Genomic DNA, 22,732 nt, shown 5'->3' on the forward strand with positions numbered 1-22,732 from the left:
ACTGTGAAGACCTTTTTTTTTTTACATTTAATTCAAAGTTGAATCCTTCAAAGAATCAAAATCAAACAACAGTGTAATAGAGGGTGCCTTGATTCACTTCAGAAAGTTCTAAAAAGCATAACTGGTGCAAATATGGATTTACTGATTTTTATTGAAGCTCTGAATGTTGATAGAGATTTCTTTTTTCACTTGGGGTCAGGCAACAGTGGTGATGTGGCATGTTCTTCTTCAGCTGGATTTTGGGATGGGCAGTCTCATCTCATTAGAGCAGCTGGTGGCCGCAAGACCAACCCTAGCACAGCTCTCCATCCATGCTGGCCAAATTTTTTTTGTTCTGCTTATTGTGAACATACAAGGCAAAGAGCAGTCAGTTGTGTAAGATTAAGTCTTCAAGAAGTGGTTACAAAGAGGTGTACTGAGAACAACAATCCCGTAGAGAGGATTTCTTAGCCTTCAATGCAGACCTGAATAATTTTAATACACAGCCCCGGGCAACCTGGTCTAGTGTGAGGCATCCCTGCCCTGGCAGGGGGGTTGGAAATAGATAGATGATCTTATGGTCCTTTCCAACTCAATCCATTCTGTGATTCTGCGAATATTCAATCCTGTCCTTAGGCTGTCTTTGAAATCTAATCAACTTCAGGTGATTGAAACACAAAAAAATTAGTAAAAGCCACTGACTAGGCTAATTACAAGCCCAAGAAAACCATCTGCCCACATCCTCCCCTGCCAGCTGAATGGCATTTTATACATGCATGTCTCACCCATGTACCAACCCCCCCCGGCTCTCCCCACCTTCCAGCCCACAGGGAAGTGGATACCTAAGCAGCTGGCGAGCCCTTTGAATTCAATCAACCTGTCCATGTTCTCATCCAGGAGCCTGAAAGTCCTTTGGGCGAGGACATCGGTGTGCTCCCCACAGGTCCAGGGCGAGACCAACCTGTACAGGTTGGCAAACTGCTGGGCATCGATGCGGTACTGCTCGGCATATGGTCTGCTGGGGTCATGTCGCTCACTGACTGGACTTGTTGTTTCCCAGTAACACCTTATTAAATGTTCCCTCTAGGAGAAATCAGAGGTGGGAGAGGTGGGGTTGTGGTGTGCAGTATCAAGGGTACAACCAGCAGAAAAAGGCTTAACATTCTCTTTGTGCGAGGTGTTAGAATGATACCAAGCCCATTCCTGTGAGAAAAAGCAATCTTTAATTAAAGCAGCCAAGCATTCTCATGATTTCCAATGGATAATTAATAAATTTGAAGGGAGACACAGCAGATTCTTGGAAGAAATTCACTGCAGACTACTGAAACTCTTAGCCCATCTGGCCCAGGATGTCTCTAACCAAGCAGAGGTACAGAGGGTCAGACAAAATCAAGAGTAAGTATTATACAGGCCTGACCTGCTCATTTATTCTCTCTCAGACCTCTCCATTTGGATACCATACCTATTATTCTTCCCTTAGGGACAGACTGATGGAAAACAACGAGTCTGAACAAAATGAGCTGTCCCAAGGGAGCTAATGAAAAAGGAACCACCACCAAGAAATGAATTGACTAAAGGGAAGGAGTGCAAGCCAGTCCATGCTTAAAATCAGAGCAGCAAGAAGCAGGAGGGAAGCACTGAAGAGCAAGCCCCAGTAGCATCATCTTACAACCACTAATTGAGGGAGGATACTGCTGCTCTTAGCCACAAAGCTACATAACACTAAGAACATACCACAGTCATATTCTCAGTACCTAGTATTTATGACTGAACAATACACAAAAGAAATGGTCCATTAAGGGTGATAATTACATGCTTGGACCTCTAAATCAAGTATAGTTATATAGGCTTAGATGTCCCTGTCTCCAAATAACATTTTTTATAATAGTTCTTTCAAACATCAGCTTGACAGAAAAGAATGGAAGTAGAAAATGCTTTTAGTTCTAAAAAAAAAAACCAAAAACCTAAACCATTAGAAAATTTGGAATCAATAGCAAAGACACAAGTTTGAGGGTATTTTTTCCCCCATGGAAAACAGAGTCTGCCTTTGAAGAGCATTAAGAGAGCAGGACGTAAACATACTGCCGGGCAGAGTGAGCATAGCTACGCATTTAATTTATTCTGCATGTGAAAGTTACCAGAACCTAATTTCTTATGGACGATTTCCAAGCAACAAGTTAGAAAGGAAACTGAAGCAATTCTCCTTTGAAGGATCAGTACATTAGTGTCCCTCTTTAACAATTAGGCAGCTGCAGAAAGGACAAAATGCCAAGATCCCATCCAAATCAAAAAGTACCGCTGTGGCAGAGGACACAAGGTCTGAAGCAGCACTGCATCCCCTACTTCTCAAGGACACTAACCTTGAACAAGTCGTACAATTCCTCTAAATCTTCAGGGAGAATCGAAACATCTGGGATGACAACTCGGAGCTTAAAAATAAAGACAATCACGTTAATGACAATTGTTTTTCCCCTGTCATCACTGACATGGGCAGGCCCATGAGCCCCACAGGGACTATTTTTACTTGGTACAGCTGAAAACCACAGTATTGAAAAATCTTTGCAGATTTTTCCCCTTCTTTAGGTTCACAGGTTGGACAGATCCATGAAAAGAGAAATCCCTCAAGGGCTGTTGGAAACAAAGACAGGAAGTCCCTAAGCTGCAGGTCACAGGAGGCCAGGGAAGCATCGAATGGCCCTTGCTCTCTTCTAACACTCCTCCCCGGGGCATCTGCCTAGGGCCATGGACAGAGACAAAGGTGCTGCGCTGGATGGTCTTGCCGTTGTTCCTACTGTTAAAGCCTTCATAATGTTAAAGCCACAGTAGAAAATAATGCATGTGGCCACGAAAGAAAAACCAAACCCATGAGCATCACCAGGAAAGAGCTTTTTCCAGAGTTGGTAATGATTCTTCCCATTTTCCAGATCTGGTAGTGCCTTTCACAAAACAAAAGGCACCTGCCTCAAGAGAGGAGACATTAAGCTACCTCAGTCAAAATAATATCCTACTCACCACATTTTGCTTGGTTGTGTCTTCATGGCTCTGCAGGACACGTATTCGGTGTTTGTAGCGCATATGCTCTATTTGTGCCACAGAGTGATCTCCAAATTTCTACATGGAAGGAACAGAAGTTTATTATTTTTATAGTATTTTATGATATTTGTGTTTCTTATTTACTGGAAATCCAACTTTTAACATATTTAAGGTATTTTATGAGGAAAAAGCATACCCAGTCCCTAATATATCTGTCAATGTAGGTATTTATACCACACTTAGCCTTGTGCATTTGAGCACTTAGTCGAGGAATCTGTAAAATGTATATTAACTTTTAAAACATCCATGTTGAATTTAACCTTTTTCTTTTTTAAAATTCAAACTTAACTGACCAGTCAACACAGAGCAGCATTTTACCTCATAGGAATCATGAATTAGGTTAGCTATTTCAGTCACTGGAGAGGGTTCTTGGTCATCGCTGAAGAATGCATGGTGGTTACCAATAGGTGGCAGAGGGCTTTCCTCATTTTTGACATGCTCTAAAAACCTGAAAGTAAAAAAATAGAAGCAACACAGATTACTCTGCACTTTGATTTTCTCTATATAAATAAGCAAACAAGTCTTATGGCTCAGACTTAGAAATAAATTGGTTTTTGGGCTGCTGGGCTTTTCAAAAATGCCTTCATGATTACTCATCTGAGGAACAGCAAGCCAGCCAAATGACTAAATGCAGCCCAAGGAAGAAAACTTCTCTCTCCTTGAAACCTGGAGCAGGAAGCCCGTCACTCTAGGGAAGGCACAAAGAGCAGCAGTAAATACTGCACACTGACGCAATCAATGCATGTCTCGGCGCTGCCAGGAAATGTCACAGGACAGCTACTCATCCATGTACAAAGTCCATTGTTTAAGGCAGACACTGAAAGAAGCAGCAGCAGCAGCAAGGCAACACGCAGGGTCTTGCCAGTGCCTACAGAGTCAGTATCACAATGGCACCCAAAAGCCTTTTTATGGCAGAATGGTCCATGATGGAAGGAGTACTCCTGCCCAGCCATACCTGCTCAGAATCATCAGGGCCTGCCCATCATCCTTGCTATTACACAGATCCACGGCGTTGGCTTCCAGTATGGCCAAGCCCAACTGGAAAATAGCTTTGATCCCATCATAGAAGAAGCAGTCCACAACATTCACAGCACTTTCCAGGGGCATGATGCTAAGGAAAAGGGTAAGGAACCATGAAAGAGAGATGGAAGCTAAGGCTGTCAGGTCCTTCATATGTTCAGCCAGCTCTGGAAGTTGCTCTTTTATAAGCTCTTCAAACACCGACTGGTCTACCTGAGCACCTGCAAGTCATAAACAAACAGTATTAGCCAGGACTGACACTGGAAAAAATATTCTTTAAAGCTAATGATCGCTGTCAACTATCAACTGCAAGATCTTCCTAAAATTTAAACTGACAAGATACGCACACATCTACAATGAAAAATCCCACTACCCGAGATCCTGCTGGGATCTCAGCCCCAATCCTCATGTCCATAATCCTTAATGTACAACTGTCTACAAAAAAACTGTTGATTCTCCAAAGTGCCTTTACAGTGCAATGAAATAGTAACAGCAGAGCTGTTAGTTTTGGCTAAAAGAGCACAGAATAATGAAGTGCTAGCAAAAGCAATTTTTGAAGTGTTTTACTTTTCAACATGGGATCTATGCAATGAAAATAAGATGTTCCTCTCCAGTGTATATACTCAAGCAAGCAGCCAGTGGAGCTTTTGTTCTAAGTGAAAAAAAAACAAGATGGAAATCCAGATATGGCTACACACACTGAGCAGGAAGAAAAATATTTACACATCCATACATGCACAGATATAAACATATACTCATATATATCTATATATAAAGAACAAAGGATTTCTGCAATGCCCAAATACAAGCTTTCCTAACTGTCCCAACCCGTCTTTCCAAAAGGAGCAGATATGGGCTCTCTTTTAGCTACTAGCTCAGTCCTGCTTTATCAGCAGCTATCGTAGAATCAATGTAGTTTCGTATCAGTGAAGTGGCCTGTGTCTACAAACCAGATCTGCCACATCAGAGGCTTTAACTAAAAACTCTACAAGTTAAAAATAGTCCCAAGTACGAAGTGCAGTTAGCTTTTCAAAGATTTTTCTTTCCTTTCAAGCTACTTCATTTCTTTCTCATAGTCCATGTTCTGCTAATACTAGGAGACAACTTTAATTACTATGAAATTCCAGAGACACATATACCCTTATCACTCAAAACTTCTGTGGTCCAAAAGCAGAATGTAACCTGGACAATTCGTGGCACAAAGCCAGCATCTTTTGGCTTTCCATCCAAATCATAAAAAAACACAGCTATGACATTCCTCTGTCTTAGAACTTCTCACATGAAGCCACAAAGAGCTTCTGCTGGTGGCTGAATAAACATTACAGCACCACAAATGAAAAATAAGTGCCCAGGGACAGGCAAAGAGCTCTTGAGAAACACATCAAGCATGGTGCTTTGCTTTGAAGAGAAAGCCTTCTCACGTCATAAATAAAACGGTAAAGAAAACAGAGGAGAAAACGGACCGAGGTTATTCAACAGAGGGCAGGTTTTGTTTGGGCTTTTTTTTAACAAGCTTAATATAAATAATTTAATAGCCATAGTTAACACTGACACAAAAGATTGAGCTGGCTAAGGGGTATTTGAAGGAAGCCAGAGACAGATAGGCACACACATATAAAAGACTCAGGCAGCACTGGCAAAATCAGAGGTTTAAAACGAATGTGCAGTGCTGCCCAGATCTTTCATAGATCTTATTATAATTAAGTGTTAACACTGTAGATGAAAGTCAAGCAGGTGTATGCAAAGTGACTTTTATGCCCACCTTTTCATTAGGCTCCGAGAAACCACGAAATCTGAGCAACTGAATCTCTAACATATTATAGCATGAAACCATGATGAGGTAGAAAAATAGCAGGGTATCCATTTAAAAAATGATGACCCAAGATGCAAACTAAATAACATCTCCAAGACTGAAAAGGCAAATCATAGAAATGAAATTAGATTTTCAGTGTTTCAAGAATCATTACATCAAGATGAAGATGGACTAACAGACAGAGTAAGACTGACTGCTGGGTTATGGAGAAAATGGAAAAGCCATGGTAACACGAGAATAGAATACGCATGACCTTTGCCACCACTTTTGACCCAAGTATAACTTGTTCCTATCTTTGTCTGTTTATAATTTCCTCTATGCATTGCAAAAAAGGAGAAGGACAGAGGGAATTCCTGAATAAGGAGATAATGCGTGCCAGCCCCGCCTGCAGGCTTTTCCCATTTACAAGCAGGGAAATGATGAAAAGACTTGTGAAAAGACAGATTGGTCATAGCTGGCAAGGTGGAAGGAAGGAGATGGTCATGTAATAAAAAGACTGAGTAGGACTGAAGTGCCTACAATTTGAAAGCAAAACCTATTAAAAATAAAATAAATAGAAGATTTTGAGTATCATAAAGAAAAGGCCCAAGAGAAGATGGAGCTAAGATGGAGCTGTTATAACCGAGGCCATTAATTCAGTAGCTGTTTTGACTGTACAGGTTACTGGCTGACAATGAAGAGGAAAAGCACAGTGACAGATAGCAAGGTCAGAGATCACCAAATTTATATAGACCAAAATTTGGACAACAGTGTTGGCAGTGCAAAGAGGGAAAGTTAGGTCTTGGAAGTATTATGCAGGAAGAAACAGTACAAAATTTAGACAAGAGCTGATTGCAAATCAAAAAAGAAGGTCAACAGAAATGCAAAGCCAAGAACACTAACTCAAGCAACAGGAACCAGAGGAGAGGCAGGATGAAGAAGATCAGTAGCCCTGATTTTGGCACACTAAGGTCTAGGGTAAATAAAAGCTGCAGAAATAACTGCTTAGTGAAGCGACCATGCCGCAAAACTACACTGCTGCCATTTGAATAGGGGGAGCAGGGGAACTTCTGAGCTGAAGCCCCTGGCTCTTCACACTGTGGTGAGCCATGGCAGTACCTCTTCTAGAGTCACAGTACTCTTTCCTTTAGGTACAGAGGACAAGCAAACAGAAAGACAGGATGACAAAGACTATCAGCACTCAAACAATGTAGGCTGTAGCCGTGGCAAGTAACAGGCAAGATAGAAAACCAAAATTAAGTACAACTCAGGGCAGCAATTTGGCTGGCCAAGTGGGATAACTCAAGTTTGGGTGTGGAGAATGTTACTTAAGGGCAATAACTCAGCAAGCACCAAAGTTATCAGTATCTCAAGACAGGCTGATGATATCTAGAAATGCACAAGGACAGATAAAGCTGTAAAGCTGTGTTTCTGTTTTAATCAAGTAAGAAGACAGACAAACATGGAAGTAAGTCATCAAGATGGCCATTTAAAATCACATTTGGAAACAAGAACCAAAATGCTGACAAGCAGGATAGCTACAGTGCCCAATCCATAATTGGAAAATACCAATGGCATTCAAAGCACCACAAAACACCCTACACATTAAGCTAACTTTGGAATAACTCTGCTTTAACTTTCCTTATCTGCCAGTTCAGTGACAAGACGATAATTGCAGCGGCACAGTGTCAGGAGGGAAGTGTAACAATCCCATGCCCCAAGCAAAATATTTGATAACTCAGGTGTCTTCTCCCTCTTCCCAGGCAGCACAAGAGTGCCCACACCACTTCTAGCTCTCAGAACCACTACTGCCAGGGATTTCCTCCTGTCCCCACCTCCTAACTTACACTGATCCCTCCCTTTGCTACAGCGATGATGTAACAGCAGACACTAAAGAGTAGCTAAAGAGTTAAGAGCAGCTAAAGGCTGAAATTAAAAAGGGAATAAGCTATCAAATATTTGTGTAAGAAAAGGAAGTAAAGCAACTACAAAGAACAAAAACTCTTTCTTGTATGCATACCTGCAATTATTGCCTCAAGCTGCTCAGCCCTTCTCTTTCTGTGCATTAGGCAGCCAGACTTTGCACAAGTCTTAAAAATAGTTGCACTGAAAGTAACAGGAGACATAGCACATGCAGTAGAAGGCACGCACTGCAGAAGGACTGAGCTTAGTTCTTAATGCAGCATCTAACATTCAGAGGGTTTTGTATCAACCCTCATTACAAAGGGCCAGCTCAGATGCAAGCCTGTATTGCTCCAGCAGCCAGGCAACCCAGACAGGTCAGATCAGAAATAGCTACCCTAGCAGATCTTTCCTAGGTTCATCTTAAACAGCTTGAGTCTCCAATACTGAACACACATGCCTAACCAAGATATGCAAGCTCTTCTATTTTTACCTAACAGGCAAAAGCGTCACTGCCTTCTAACCAACAGGTAAAAAAACAAACTATAAAATTGAGCATATATTTATAGTTCTTGCAGTTCAAACCCTTCAAACCAAAACCAATCCTAGCTGGAACCTGAGCAGCCATCACTGCTGCCCCACTGCACAAGTCAATGGACCACCTCACTTGTGGGTTCTGGATCTCAGAAGACCCTGAGCATTTCACTCACCCCAGCGCCGTTCAGCTTCCCCTTCCCAGTTAGCAAGAAGAGAGGCAAGAGCTCACCTATCACTCGGTGATTGAAGTAATCCGGCAGCATTCGCTCACACACAGCAACCAGCAGCCAAAAGGCTTCTTCCTCTTTGGCATACAACAGCAACACGGAGGTCAAAATGTTCATAGACTTACAAGGGCAAAGAAAATTGGATTTGTTACTGACAGCAAATCCTACTGACAAAAGCTACATTGTGGCTCATTTTAAAGAGAGAAAAGTAGCCTAACATGATGTAAAATGAAAAAAAGAACCATCAAAGAAACCCTAAACAGCAAAACAGCAAGAGAAAGGTAACAGACAGCGAACACATAGTTGCAACCTACAGGCATAACAAGTTTTTCAAGCTTATGTACACTGCTGTTCATAAGAGCAATAGGAAATAGCGGAGGAAAACACAGTATTGGATTTGCTCAGATAAAAAGTAAGCAACTGTAGTATGTTTTGAGGCTGCTTTCCAGTTTGATGTCAATCAGAATTCAGGGAGCCGCACAGAAGGTAAAGTTATTATTTTAGCTGGCCGGCTGAGCGAAGTACTTTAGTAATTTGTCATCAGTTTGGGAAGAAAGGGGCAGAACTTCAGTTCATTAAACCTCTGCCCCAGTGCTCTACGTGAATCTCATCTACTTTGCACGGTCTCTAAGTATTGTGCAAGAAAAACACTTCTGAACACAGGGAAGCATCAGAAACAACTTTTTTTCCCTTCTTTAACTCTAAATGCAGTTTGCAAACTGCTGAGGGAATACTTGAGTTAAGCCAAAGCCCTCAGTTAAGCCTATGCACTTGTTTTCCAAAGTAAGTTATATTTAGCAGCTAAAATTATGTCTTTTCCTAACTAGAAGGACGTTATTTATGAAAACCAACATTAAAAATACTCCCAAGAGTACGATAAAGCTGGGAGAAAGGAAAGAGCTAAAGAGGCAATGAGCATTATCCCACTGGGGGTTTTTCACCTGGCAGTATCCAATTTTGGGGTTCCTGTGCGCGTACGCCGTGAGCACCCTCCTTAGGGCAGCTATTCCCGTCTCGCTCTGGAAGGCAGGGTGCTCAGGCAGAGAGCGGTGGAGGTCGCGCTCGATCTCCTCCGTTGCCATACAGCACTTGCCCATGGACGCCTCCACCAAATGTACATAGTAACCAGGATGCGAGGCGAGATCCGTCACGGCGTCTGAAGGCAGCAGATAGAGAGGAAAACACAAAGTGGATTAGGATGATGCTAAACTTGGTGCTGTGGGAATTACTGTGCAAAAGGATGTAAGCAAGATGGTCTTCCCCAGGGTTTGTGAATTTAGTGAAATTTCCAGACCAGTGAAAGAAATAAAGTCCCAGCAGAAGACAAAACAAATATTAGCAAAGTTTGCACGACACAACATCACTCAAAACACCTTAATACTGACATTGAGCAGGAAACTTCCCCAGCAGAGGATTACGGGGAGAAATGTACTCAGCACTGTTCACACCCTCCAGGAGGAAAACCACCACTTTTTGCAAATGTTTGAACATGTCATATACTGGATTAAGGACTAAACTTGAGATCATATTGTAGGCATATTCTGGTTCTGACAGATCTGTGTATGAAACAAGTTATTTTTTCCATCTCTAGTTTCTATTCCCCCTGCCAACATTAAACAAGAAGCAGCAGCAGGGCTGCTGACTTTAAGATGCCCTTATTTTGCAATAATTTGATTTGGCTAGGGTTAAATCAATATTTGTGCTACAATCTAATTGTTGCTTGAAGATGAACATTATTTTATACAACCATGATGTTAATTTTAAACTACACAGATGAAGATGACGTTATTTCAATTCTCTGCACATTATGTCATGTCATCTTGAGATAGATTTTTTACAAATCTACCCAGCTACTTCCTTGCATTTATTAGTTCAGTTGAGGTCATCCCTCTCCTGTTAAGCAGTATCATAAGCTCCATAAAACAACATTTAATTGCCCTTGGGAGATTTCCTGCCTAAAGGTTTTGCCGTGTTCAGAATCAGACGATGAGTACAGCCAACATTTCTAAGCTTGCCCACCTGAGAAGAGCAGCCAGAGTTTGCCTCTTAAGGATTCAGGGATTCCCATAGCAACAAGTTTTCTGATCTTCTCTGTGCGGAACATGCACACAGTTCTGCCATATTCTACAAAATGGTCATCCCACAGGCTCTCCTTGATTTGCTCCCTAGACTGGGAACAAGAAGATATGTTTTAAAAGAACAAATCACATGCATGTGAGAACTGGTAAACAGAAGTATTTTGCATATTAGAAATTCCACAAGGTTTTTCCAATACCAATGGAAACGGGAAGTCTGCTCTAAGGACTACAACTTTCCCCATTTTGCATATTCAATTCACCACACAGGGAGAAAAAAATATAAATATTCATGAGAAAGAAATGAAGAGGAAAAAACTCCAATGAAATGGGAAAGCCGTTATCCCACAACTAATTTCTCCAGCCAATACAGAGTTCATTTTACTAAAAATTAATATCTGTTTGAATGTCACCCCAGATTTAAAACAAACAAACAAAAAAAAAACCCCAGGTCACCAACTGCTACCACTTCCCCCAATGTTACATACCTTTCCAAAATCCAGGCCCACTATTCCTGACTGATGGAAGTCTGATCTTAGTGCTTCTGCATTGAGCAAATAACTGCTGTCCTTTCCACATTCGCTTCTCTCCTTGCTTTGTGAAGCCTCTGTTCCCAGACACACAGGCTCACTGTCCCCAAGCATGCATGTGGATCCAAAGGCAGGACTGTTCTGCAACGCAGAATCAAAGCAGTAATGACTGAGAAGAGGCTAAGAACTATGTCCCCAGCTATCTTTAAGACACAGCTGGGTTAGCTTTTGCCTTCTGCAGCAAAACCTTTCACACCTTACTCAAGACCTTATACAAATTCTCATTCATTTTTATGTCAGGAAAAGGGCTGTTCCTTTAAAAAAGAAGTTATTAGTAAACTCTAAGAGTCCTTCATGATAAGCTACCAAACAACCTTCTACTTCAGTTAACAACTGAAAAACAGAACCATAGAACAATTTAGGTCGGGGGACACCATCTTTTTAATCCCTTGCTCAAAGCAGGGCCCCTCAGACCAGGTTGCTGGGGGCTGTGTCCACTCATGTTGAGTAGCTCCAAGGAAGCTTCTCTGGGCAGCCTGGTCCAGCTCTGCCTACTCTTGAGGGGAAATCTTTCTCTTTTCATCTATTTGGACTTCTCCTTGCTACATTTTGGGACTGTTGCTGCCCATCTTTCAGCTGGCACCTCCAAGAAGTCTCTGGCTCCATCTTCTCCGTAACTCCCCATTAGCTAGTAGAAGACAGGCTGAACAAGACCTGCTCCATCAAACTCTCCTCATAAAGCACGTGCTACAGCCCTCACCATCTTTTAGCCCTCCACTAGACTTAATCCAATTTGTCAATGCTTTTCTTGTGTGGAGAGGCAGAGTCAAAACTGGACTCAGCACTGCTGATCAGCCTCAGAAGTGCTGAAAGGGAACAGTAATATCCCTTGACCTGCTGCTTACAGTCCTGCTAGTTCAACCCCAAACGCTCTTGGCCCTCCATGACATGAGCACACTGCTCACTTATAAAAGCTCAACCTGCTGTTGTCCACCAGGACCCCCCCGGTCTTTTCCACATAGCTCTTCTCTATCCTTCAGCCCCTCCTTTTGCATGGGGCTACTCTGCCAGGCATCACATTTGCTTTTGTTGAACTTCACGAGGTCTCCGTGAACCTATTCCTCCGGACTGTTGAGGTGTCCCTCACCCTGCTCCCTACCATATCCCTGCTCACTGCAGGGTGGGTGGACCAGATGACCCTTAAAGGTCCCTTCCAACCCAAACCATTCTGTGATGTTATATTCACTGCTTCCCCCAACATGTCAATCACCAACCATGCTCTGGGTGCATTCCATCCCAATCAGGCAGGTCTTTAAAGAAGGCATCACACAAGTACTGGCCCAAGATCAACCCCCTGAGGAAGACAGGACAACAGACCAATGGATAAACACACTGAATTCATACTCCTAAAAAAATTCAGAAGTTCAGTACCTGGTTCTTATTGTGCAAGTTGTTACAGTGCACCGGGTTGCTGGAGTTCACTTCTTTTAGCCTCTGGAGCAGATTCTCCACCAAAGTATCCCGGTCCTTCAGCTCAATGAACTGAAAGGCCATCTTGCTCCTTATGCTAACAATGATGGGATTAGGGAGAAGGCTTGTGTCCTCCATCTTCTCTATACTGATTACCTTTTCCAGAAACATTACAGAAAACATGTTATGCACCACTTACACATCTTCAAATATTCTACATATACCAAAATGTACAAACACATACGCACACATGCTTTAAACATGGTTACAAGAATCATACAATGGTTAAGGTTGGAAAGGACCTTAAAGATCATCTGGTTCCAACCCCTGCCATGAGCAGGGACACCTTCCAATAGACCGGGTTGCTCAAAGCCCCATCCAACCTGGCCTTAAACACTGCCAGGGATGGGGCAGCCACAGCTTCTCTGGGCAACCTGTGCCAGGGCCTCAGCACCCTCACAGTGAAGAATTTCCTAACGTCTAATGTCTAAATCCTAATGTCTGATCTAACTGTAATTCCTAACGTCCAATCTAACTCTGTCCTCTGTCAGTTTAAAGCCATTCCCCCTTGTCCTGTCACTACATGCCTTTATAAAAAGTCCCTCTCCAGATTTCTTGTAGGCCCCCTTTAGGTATTGGAAGAGTGTTAGTAAGGTCTCCAGGTTTCCTTGATAAAGACACATCCTACCACCTGAAGCTCGTGATCTCTTTAGAAGCTCAATGCAGGCACCAAGAGTATCCCTGCATTTATTTATTTATTTTATTTTTTTTTTTAATGATTTTGTGGCCCACTCCTGCAGAATGGGCTGAGGGGAAAGATAAGAAAAGGAGAGTACGACTAAAACAAGATCTGAAAAAGCATCAACTTGCTCACATGCTGGGGGATGGAGGAGGAAATTTGCTTTCACACTTTTGAAGATGGGGGAAAACAGTTGTTTTGTTGTTTCTGATTAAATATGTAACACTGTTCTCTTACTGTTTTCTGTTTCTGTAACAGTGGAAGGTAAGTCGCTACAGTTAGAATATCATTTGGATGTTACTCTGTTATTAGTTGAGGACGAAAGCAAAGCTTTAATTAAGAGATCATAACAGCCTTGTATCCGTAGCAGATCAGACAGGTGTTTGCTGACAGCTTCCTTCTCCTCTTCTGCTCCCACCACCTTCCCATGCGCTCTCCCTCCATTTAAATAAGTCTCTGATTTCATGTAAATTTGGCAGCTCGTCACTGCATCCAGAACATCCCCTTTTTCTCTCTGCCCTACAGTTTGCAAAGTATCCACAGGTTTGCTGGAGTGTGTGTATGGAGGGAGAGTTTCAACACTTCAAAGTTTTGATCTCAGGCAAGGATGCTTTTATAATGCCAGAATGGGCACAAGCTGAACTCTCCATCACATTAAGCTGGATGTGTTTGCAGAGCTGGGAGGGTCCAAGTCTTGGACTGAGCACACTCTGCTTTTGCAGTGCTGTCCTGCTGCATTAACTGTCTGTACTTCGCTTTGAAGATCATGTTGAATCACCCATATTTTTAGGAACTCATGGCCTAATGAATCCCAAAACAAGCTGTACAACAATCCCATAGGCAAGATACACATAAGCATCCTACTCTTCGTCATCAAACAATAGTTTGCAGGCAAGTCAGATGACAGTGGATGCTTGCAGCAGAAAAAGGCAGATAAGGACCTGAAATGAAACAAACAACTCTACCTCTCTAAGTGGGATGATAACATTGCAGCAGCCATTTTCTTTGCTGGCAAAACAGATATAACTGTCTGAAGTATACATCCTTCCTGCTGTGTGACAGCGACTAAACGGCGTCCAGAGAGAACAGTCTACAACTTCATGCAGCTTCTCCTTCCTGGGTAATCTGAAGAAGGCCCGAAAGAATTCATTCTGGGCTCTGGCTTCAAGATCCCTTAAGAGAAAACAGTGAGAGGAAATCACAAGACCCTGAAAGCCAGGACATCCAGCTCAAGCTTTGCTTTTCTTGTTAGCCTCACCAAGAGCGAGGGATACAGAATAAAAGCACCATCACATCAATCTTCACTGCCCGTGTGAACAGACCGACACAAGACTGACTTTGAAATAACAAAAAAGAACCATTATTGATACTTGCTTGTTTAACATTAAGGTCAAAAGCAACTACTGTGGTGACTAGGAAAGGAAAGGACACTAATTTAAACTAGCTAGTTTGTTGGAGTCTTTTTAATTATTATTTAACCATGTATTTTCTATGGCTGCTGTATGAATTTCCAGCCTCAGAGTTACAGATTTCAATGCCCAGGAGATAACAAAATTTTTCATCTGATGAATGTACATTGAGCAACAGAGACGAGTTTTATGTTCCTTGTTTCCCTTCCCAAGAGCATTACCAACAGCACCCCAGGGATTTGCACCTGCATCTGAAAGTAATGCATTTGCTCCATGGGTAATTCCAATGCCATCAGTAATAAAACAGTTAATGATGGTGGTATTTATAATCACCAAATCCTTGACTTGCAGAGGCATCAGCCTCTTAGAGCCCTCAGAACAGTTGCAAAAAGCAGAATGGTTTCAGGTCACTTAAAAGACTCAGCTGGGAATAACAGCACCAGTTACATTCAATTTGGACTTGGCTTCCTTCCAGTCACCCATCCACATTTACATGGAGGGAAAAAGTTTAAATAAATTAAGCTTTCATTACTGAGCTATGCTCCTACAGACTTGGCTTTGGGGATTATTTTTTTTTCTCCTCCTTTTTTAATGGAGAAGTCTGCAGTAATTTAAAGATCTACACAATTACATTATAAACAGACCACAGCTATTAGCTCACAAACAGCAGCTACAGAATCATTAGGGCTTAAATCCTATCATTTTCTTTACTGCAAGTAAATTTTTCCAAACATGATTCACCTTGGGGGAATTAAAAAAAAAGTAAAAAACAAAAAGCTTGACTTTGTTCCATTGAAAGAATTTTAAGCGTGGGCTGAACTACAACAGGGAGTGGTACCTTGATGTTGTAAATCCCCTCTCCATTCCTTCCCAAACCATCCTCTTCTGCTGATACTTCCCCCTTACCCCAGCCCTGCTGTTTAAAAATAAGGTGAGAGAGATGAAGCCTCTGCTTCAGTTAGTAAATCAGTTGTTTGGTTTGGGGTTTTTCTTATTTCAGTTTAATCCATAGAGAAATCTAAGGCCATGTGAAGCAGGGAGGAAGACATTCCAGAACAAACCGAGACCTGTGAAGGGAGGATCTATATCTGAGACCAACAGAAAAGACAGAACGCTCTCGACCAGCGTTTGGCTGCTGTTTCCTTCTCAAGCATTATCTTCCTTAAAAACATTATCCAAGCAAAACAGACAAATAGTCTCCTGTTTTTCACACAGAACAAAGAAAAACTCTCTTTGTGAAGGAAGACAAAAAGGTGGCTCCCGAGTTAAAATTCCACAGCGAGAGCAACTCTGATAAGTGCCCGCAGCGATCTGCTATTGTGACAAAGCTGGATCAGGATATGCCTCCTAGTTAACTCACCACTAAAATATTTTCCATTTCTGCACAGCACAGATGAACACTGCTGATAGCATCTGCAGTCAGGTCCGGGTAGAGCTGTGTTCTGCTGCTATTGTGCTAAGGTAAGACCCTCCCTGCATCCTTCGGTTGCAAAAATTTCTATACCTTTATGTGAAAAGAGGCATTATATGGAAGAGTGGGACCTCTGTGGAGGCAGAGACTGTCTGTTATTTAGGAGGTGACTGTTTCTAATGCTCAAAAATCCGCAGTTTCTGGGTTTTCAGGATCTTGCTGCATCTCCTGGGGCTGCAGGCTTCAGGTGCAGGGCCTTTCAGACAAGAACCCACAGGTTTTTAAGCTGAAGAATAACATTTCCCACATGTGAAACTAAGTAAATTCACCAAGCACTGCACCTAATCCTCATACCCTGTACTGGGGGAAGCCTGCCAATCCTAACATCCCTGGAATTGCCTGTCCCCTGGTGATTCATGACACAGGATCACACAGGGCCACCGAAGAGAGCACACCACAGCCAGGGCTGCACAAAGACAAGTGCTGAAACAGGGGCCAGCTGGTGCAAGAGATCCTGGAAAGCAAATATGGTAGCATGGGGATGGAATGCTGTCAGCACCTTCCACTGTGGGCTCAAACAAGAGATTTTACTAGAAAGTGGCACACCACGAAAATATTTCCTGTTAGGCCAGCAAATTCTAGGGCTTAAAGCAATTGCTTCTTTTCATAAATACAGTCAAATAAAATTAGAGCTGGGTAAAACAAAAAACCAAACAACAACCTATAACTCAAAAAATCCACAAATGAAATTAGCTCCTAAAACAAGACGGGCAATTGTTTAAACATGATACTGCAAAGATGCAGTAACTGGCCCACATCACCAGGTCTCACAGCTGCCATTTTCAGTTTTACAATGCCGCCAGCACCAAACAGAAATGCAACTTTCCTACCTGTGCTCAATCTCTTTGAAATTTTCTCTCCTAACTTACCCATTCCCGTGTTGGTTTGGTTTTTAAGTAACACATGCACCAGGAGAATAAAAGGCAAGAAAATGTAATTGCCTTGTTCCCTGCTTTTCAGAAAACTCAGCAATTCTTTTCAAGCACAGCTCCTGACTTGCATGTTACAGGATCCTGGACTGCCTCCAACTTGAGCACTTCAAAGTGAATGGCAAGTCTGAACTGCGATAACTCCCTGTGCGTGACCCCTACATTGCCTTCCAAGAGTTTTAAATTAAAGGAAATAACACACAAGACTAACAAAATGCCTAAAAGTATCAGCACGCTTAAAATGATGTCCTCACTGTCAAACATTTTTCTCTGCTTTAGGTCTAACAGAAGTCAACCTGGCAAGATTTTAGCTCTGCTGAGTCACTTGCTGCCTATCCAAAATCTTACCAGACTGGCTGACCTCTCGCTTTTAGAAACCAATTACTAGACTCTTCTTGCTATCCAGGCTCAGAAAGTTACAGATTTTGGAAATAACACATCCAATTATATAAGTCTTGTTTATTGGCAGAACTGCCAAATTCGTGTGGCAAGAAAGGCTCCTTGTAAGCAAGCCAGAAGTTAGCTGAGAAGAGCCAACACGGACTTGTCAAGAGACATGTAAACTGAATATCATTCCCTTATGTCACAGGAATGCTTGACTTCTAGATGGGGGAGATGCAATGGATGTTTCAGCCAAAATTTATTAAAGTCTTGGTTATTCCCTAATGTAACTAATAAAACTGGATTAAAGTGAAAACTGTTGTACCAAGCCCATTGAAAAAGAGTACCCCAAAAAGCAGCCCTCAAAGGCTCCTCACTAAATTGCAAGGCTGTCTCAAGAGGACCTCCTTAGGGGGCCTAGCTTCTGTTCAACATCTTCATCAGCAATCTGCACAATGGATCAAGAGATGGTTGTTATTAAATCTGCACACATCATGAGACTTGTAGAGGCTAATGAGCAGAAGAATAGGATCAGATTCAGATTTATATTCATAAACTTTAGGGATGGTGTGCAAACAAAGCATTACATGTATTTTCATCTGTACATCATAAGCTGCATAAATGCAGCATGGAGATCATCTGCACCAGCAGCCATTCAGCAAAAAGAAAAGGCCTAGAGGGTACACAGGATCACAAGTCAAACATGAGTCAACAGCCTCGTGCTCATAGGAGGAAGAGGCTGGGCTGCAAAAAGTGCATGGCCACCAAGATGCAGAACAGCAGTCCCGGAGATCATAGAATCACAGAATACCAGGTTGGAAGGGACTTCAAGGATCATCTCGTCCAATCTTTCTTGGCAAAGCATGACTTAGACTAGATATCCAGCCGAACCTTAAAAAGTGTCCAAAGTTGCTGCAGAGATAGTCATGCTGCTCCTGCATGGGTCAGCACCAGCAACGCATCTGGAAAAATCCTGTATCCCACCACCCCATGCCTGCAGCCACATAGGATAAGTGCTGAATGTCCAGAGAAGAGCAAGCAAAAGGGCTAAAATCAGGACCGATAAGAAAAACCTGGCTTAACTAGGGCAGTGCAGTTTAAACAAGAAAAGATAAAGGAGATGCATACCAGCCTCCAAATATACAAATGGTTGTTCTAAAGAAGCTGGACTCTTTTATAGTACTGGATAGGACGAGAAGTATCAGACTCAAAAAGCAGCACAAAAGATTCAAGGTAGACTTCAGAAAGACTTTTTAGTGATAGGACAGTGAAGTATTGGCATGGATCCTGATATTTCCATTACTGGAAATCCTTAAAAACAGGTTAGGCAATCATCTGTCACGAGAGATACAATCCAAACCCTGCCCTGGAGGTTTTTAAGAGACGTGTAGATGTGCTGCTTAGGGACATGGTTTATTGATGGACTTGGCAGTGCTGGGTTAATGGTTGGACTCGACGACCTTAAAGGTCTTTTCCAGCCTTAAAGGTCTTTTCCAATGATTTTGTTGGGCAGATGGAATGAAAGCAAGTTCTTTCTAGTTACATCCTCCTTGTTGCTCAAGGTTTACAGCATTCTCAGATTCCTTCTCTGAAGGAATTAATGTGACTGAAGTGACATCTAGGACTCAAGATACTTCAAACAGTTTCTTTTCTGCTTAGATCAATGTTAAAAACCCTCTCTGCCTTCATACAAAACAAAGCCATCCTCTCTGGCAATCCACAGTTAGACATGAAGAAAAGAAACCAAAGGGGTTAGAGCCTGGAGAAAAGTCTCGTACTTTTGAAACCTTTCTGACATCAGTAGCAAAGCTTTTAAATTTTGGTTCCTACTTGGGCCAACTTCTTCACTGCTTTTGAGGAATGTAATGGATATTCCTGCATCCTGAAAAAGATGGAAATAAGAAGCACAAGAAAGCAATAACAGAGATTTTAGTGACCTTCCTATTAAAAAAGAAAATATAGTTACCATATGTTTCCAGTAAAATTGGATGGCACACAAACATACCTGCAAGAAGTGGTATTTGTAATTATCAAACATTTCAGCTTTATTTTCCTTTTTATGGCAATTAATTCAATTGTCATTAATCCCTTTGTAATCCATTGTTCCAAGACTTATCCTCTCATTAAGCTGCATTAAAACTTGTCTGTCTCTGGCCACCATACAATTTGTGTCACAGACTGTTGGCCTAATTGTACTTCCACTGGCCAGCAGGATGACTCCAAGAACCTTAGGAACTGTAGAAAAGGTGTCTGGTTTTCAGGATGTAGAATATGCAGATCAAGACAGTATTAAAAACGCATGTTTCAAAAATAAATATACAAAGACGAGCCTCCTGCAGAACAAACCCTAACAAACAAAAGCAATCTACAGCAGCTTCAGTAATTTGACACAGCTGGAATGGTTCTAATGATGTGCAGATTACTGCTTTCATTTTGATAGACTGCTATTTGCTTCCAAATCACGCACAAGAACTAACAAAGACAATTATTAGGGGGAAAAGGTCATGAGGCAAATAGTTGTTCTTGTACTAAAATGGCTTCAGAAAAAAAAGTGGCAACAAAAACTTCACACACAGAGAAAAGTTCAGCACCCCCAAAACACGTCAGCATCAAAAACCAGTTTATCCACTATTCAAACTACAGTCTTGCTTAATCACTTTACATCAAAGCGCTTGGTGAAGTGTTACAAAGGGCACCAGAAACAGCAACTTATCCAACCACCACCTAATTCATGCAGAGGAAATGGGATTTTGGCATCTTCCATGTTTCCATGTTTTCTCTTCTGCTATCTCAAGTTACAGCACATCAGCACAGGTCAGAGAATATCTTGCCCAGGAACTATCCAGTAAATATATTTTTATACTTCCTTCTCCTCTGCTCCCTCCTGACTTCTTTGAGTTGGATGGACAGTGAGGAGAAAACCTGTTTGAATAGATGTGTGGGATGGTTTCTGTTGCTTGTTTGCCAATACTCATACATCTTTTCAAAAATGCCACAAAGTACTTAAAGGTTGATTCCCTGAGAAACTCCTCATTACAGCATATTACTAAGCTCACACTTTTCCTTGCAACTGTAATTTTAGTTTCTTTTCATTACTTAAAGTACATATCCGCATGTCTTGGGTCAAAACAACATCCAGTTACATGTACATTGTAAAAAACCAGTAGCTCCTGTGTTTAAAGGAACCCTGGCTACGAGAAAACAAAAACCCTGCAAAGATGCTTATGGCTGCTCACCACCGTATCACCTCAAATGAATTCTTTGCCAACAACATGGATAAAATCCCAGTGTCAGTGATTTTCCTTATCGTGTGTACATACAAAATTGCAGAGAAAGTGCATTTTAGTCTTTTAAACTCCATTACGAAACCTTGCAGAAGTGTTTAGCTAAGGTGTATACCCAACACCACTGCAAAAATGCCTCTTGGAAACAATAAAATGGCTACTGGACATGTCTCTGGATTTTTGGGAAATGATACCACACGCTCCATACGTTTTAGCCAGGAAGCAACACCTGGGTGATTCCCTTCATGCCTCTGGCAGTGGAGAAGGAAGGAAGAGCAGGCAAAGGTATGATTCAGGAGGGGATAAGAGCTCTATTCACATCCCGTTCAGAAAAGAAGTATTTTAACCCAGCACCCCAACCCTCATGCCCCAGGCAAATTCCAGTTTGGGTTATTCCATCCTGCCCACCTAAAATTCCTCTGGGCAGTTTCCCTTCCCCTTTCCCACAACAGTAAGTAAAACAGAGTTGTGTGTTGTGCTACTAGCAGACAAATAGTTATCAATCTTCTCCCTGAAAGCCCAGTGCATTTCTGTAGTGGGAGAAGAATGCAGAGATGCATTTCGGAGATGCAAAGGGTAGAGCTGACAATCACATATTAATCTGTTGCAACTGCCTGCAGGGTATTTAAGTCCAAAAACTGCTTGCTAAGTCAGCTATAGCAATCACGCTAGTGGGAAATTCCACGTTTCAGACACAATCAAAAGCAATAATTCTGCAGAATTGATGGCACCAGGAAAGCCTACATATTGCCAAAATGATAAACAAAATAATGTTGTTCTCCATGGAAGATGGAAAATATCCCTTGCTGCAATCTACCCTTCTATGGGGAACAGTACTTTAAAAACAAACAAAAAAACACAGTGATGTTTAAGGGAAGACTATAAAACCTGTACACAAGTTCAAATGCACCTATTGGATACACCATAATACATTATAAAATCTCTCTTGCACCCAATGAAGTAAAGCTCTGAAATGTTACCCAGCTAACACAGCACACCACAGAGCCCACCAATGAACCTCTGCTCACACAACAATTTAGCTCTTTACCTCTTTGTAATCTGAGTAGGATCCTGTAGGCCCGGATCCAGTTCAAAGATCTCATTATCCAGCAGCCTTCGGAGTGTCACATCTGCCAGTTGCTCCATGATCCTGAAAGCCTCAGTAATATTGAGGAACGTGGAGAAGTCACGCTCTTTATTTGGGGTGGTGACACGGACCGTGTCTGTCATGAAGACGTTGGAGGTTCTTTCCAGCTTCTGGACCTCAACCCAAGGAATGATAAGTTTCACTGACATCAGAGGAAAAAGGCAAAAGTGGGTTGGAAACTCTACTTACATTTTTCAGATCTGGGAAATAGGCAAATTAGGAATGAAATGCAAACATTTTGGAAGAGGAGAGAGAACCATTTTTGCAGACAAAGTCCAAGCAAAAGCTGAAATGCCGGTTACTACTCTACATCCATTCTCTCCCACTTCAAAAGGCTGCCTTTTTCAGAACCTCTCCCTCAAAATTTTACTTCCTTTCATATGAAGCGCTGGACTGGGGAGTTCTGCCTTTGCAGAATACCTGCCATACACTGTGCTCTAACTCCTTTACAAGTTGCTTCCGCAGCCTGCTTCATTACTACCAGAAGAAACAATTTGTTTCAAGAGCACGAAGGTAACAGGGAAAGGCTCTGTACTCTAGAAATAAAACTGTAGGCAGGTGGAAAACAAATTACAGGCATGGTACTTTAACTTTTATTTTAAAATAAAGCTAACTTCCATACACAAGGAGGCTTTTGCACATGGACATTTGTATAAAGTTTACTTACTACTATAAACAGGGTGTTCAAAAAAAAAAGCTGCTTCGGCTTTGGGATCTTCCCATTTTGGTTACTTATTACTGAAAAGG

At 41.9% G+C, this 22,732-nt stretch overlaps 1 protein-coding gene across 1 annotated transcript in view; it reads right to left on the reverse strand.

The window, feature by feature from the left end:
• The window catches only part of TBC1D8 (TBC1 domain family member 8), a gene marked incomplete at both ends in the record, with an annotated part of 48,571 nt that overhangs the window by 3,280 nt on the left and 22,559 nt on the right, over nt 1-22,732 (reverse strand). The window contains 12 exons of the mRNA XM_080613531.1: nt 822-1,062; nt 2,340-2,408; nt 2,992-3,090; nt 3,391-3,520; nt 4,028-4,313; nt 8,553-8,670; nt 9,492-9,706; nt 10,570-10,720; nt 11,114-11,296; nt 12,587-12,781; nt 14,330-14,537; nt 21,887-22,127. Coding sequence (XP_080469657.1) covers nt 822-1,062; nt 2,340-2,408; nt 2,992-3,090; nt 3,391-3,520; nt 4,028-4,313; nt 8,553-8,670; nt 9,492-9,706; nt 10,570-10,720; nt 11,114-11,296; nt 12,587-12,781; nt 14,330-14,537; nt 21,887-22,127 — 2,136 coding nt within the window. The remainder of the gene's footprint in view (nt 1-821; nt 1,063-2,339; nt 2,409-2,991; nt 3,091-3,390; nt 3,521-4,027; nt 4,314-8,552; nt 8,671-9,491; nt 9,707-10,569; nt 10,721-11,113; nt 11,297-12,586; nt 12,782-14,329; nt 14,538-21,886; nt 22,128-22,732) is intronic.

This window comes from Psittacula echo (genome assembly GCF_963264785.1).
Source record: "Psittacula echo genome assembly, chromosome: 3".
NCBI lineage: Eukaryota > Metazoa > Chordata > Aves > Psittaciformes > Psittacidae > Psittacula > Psittacula echo.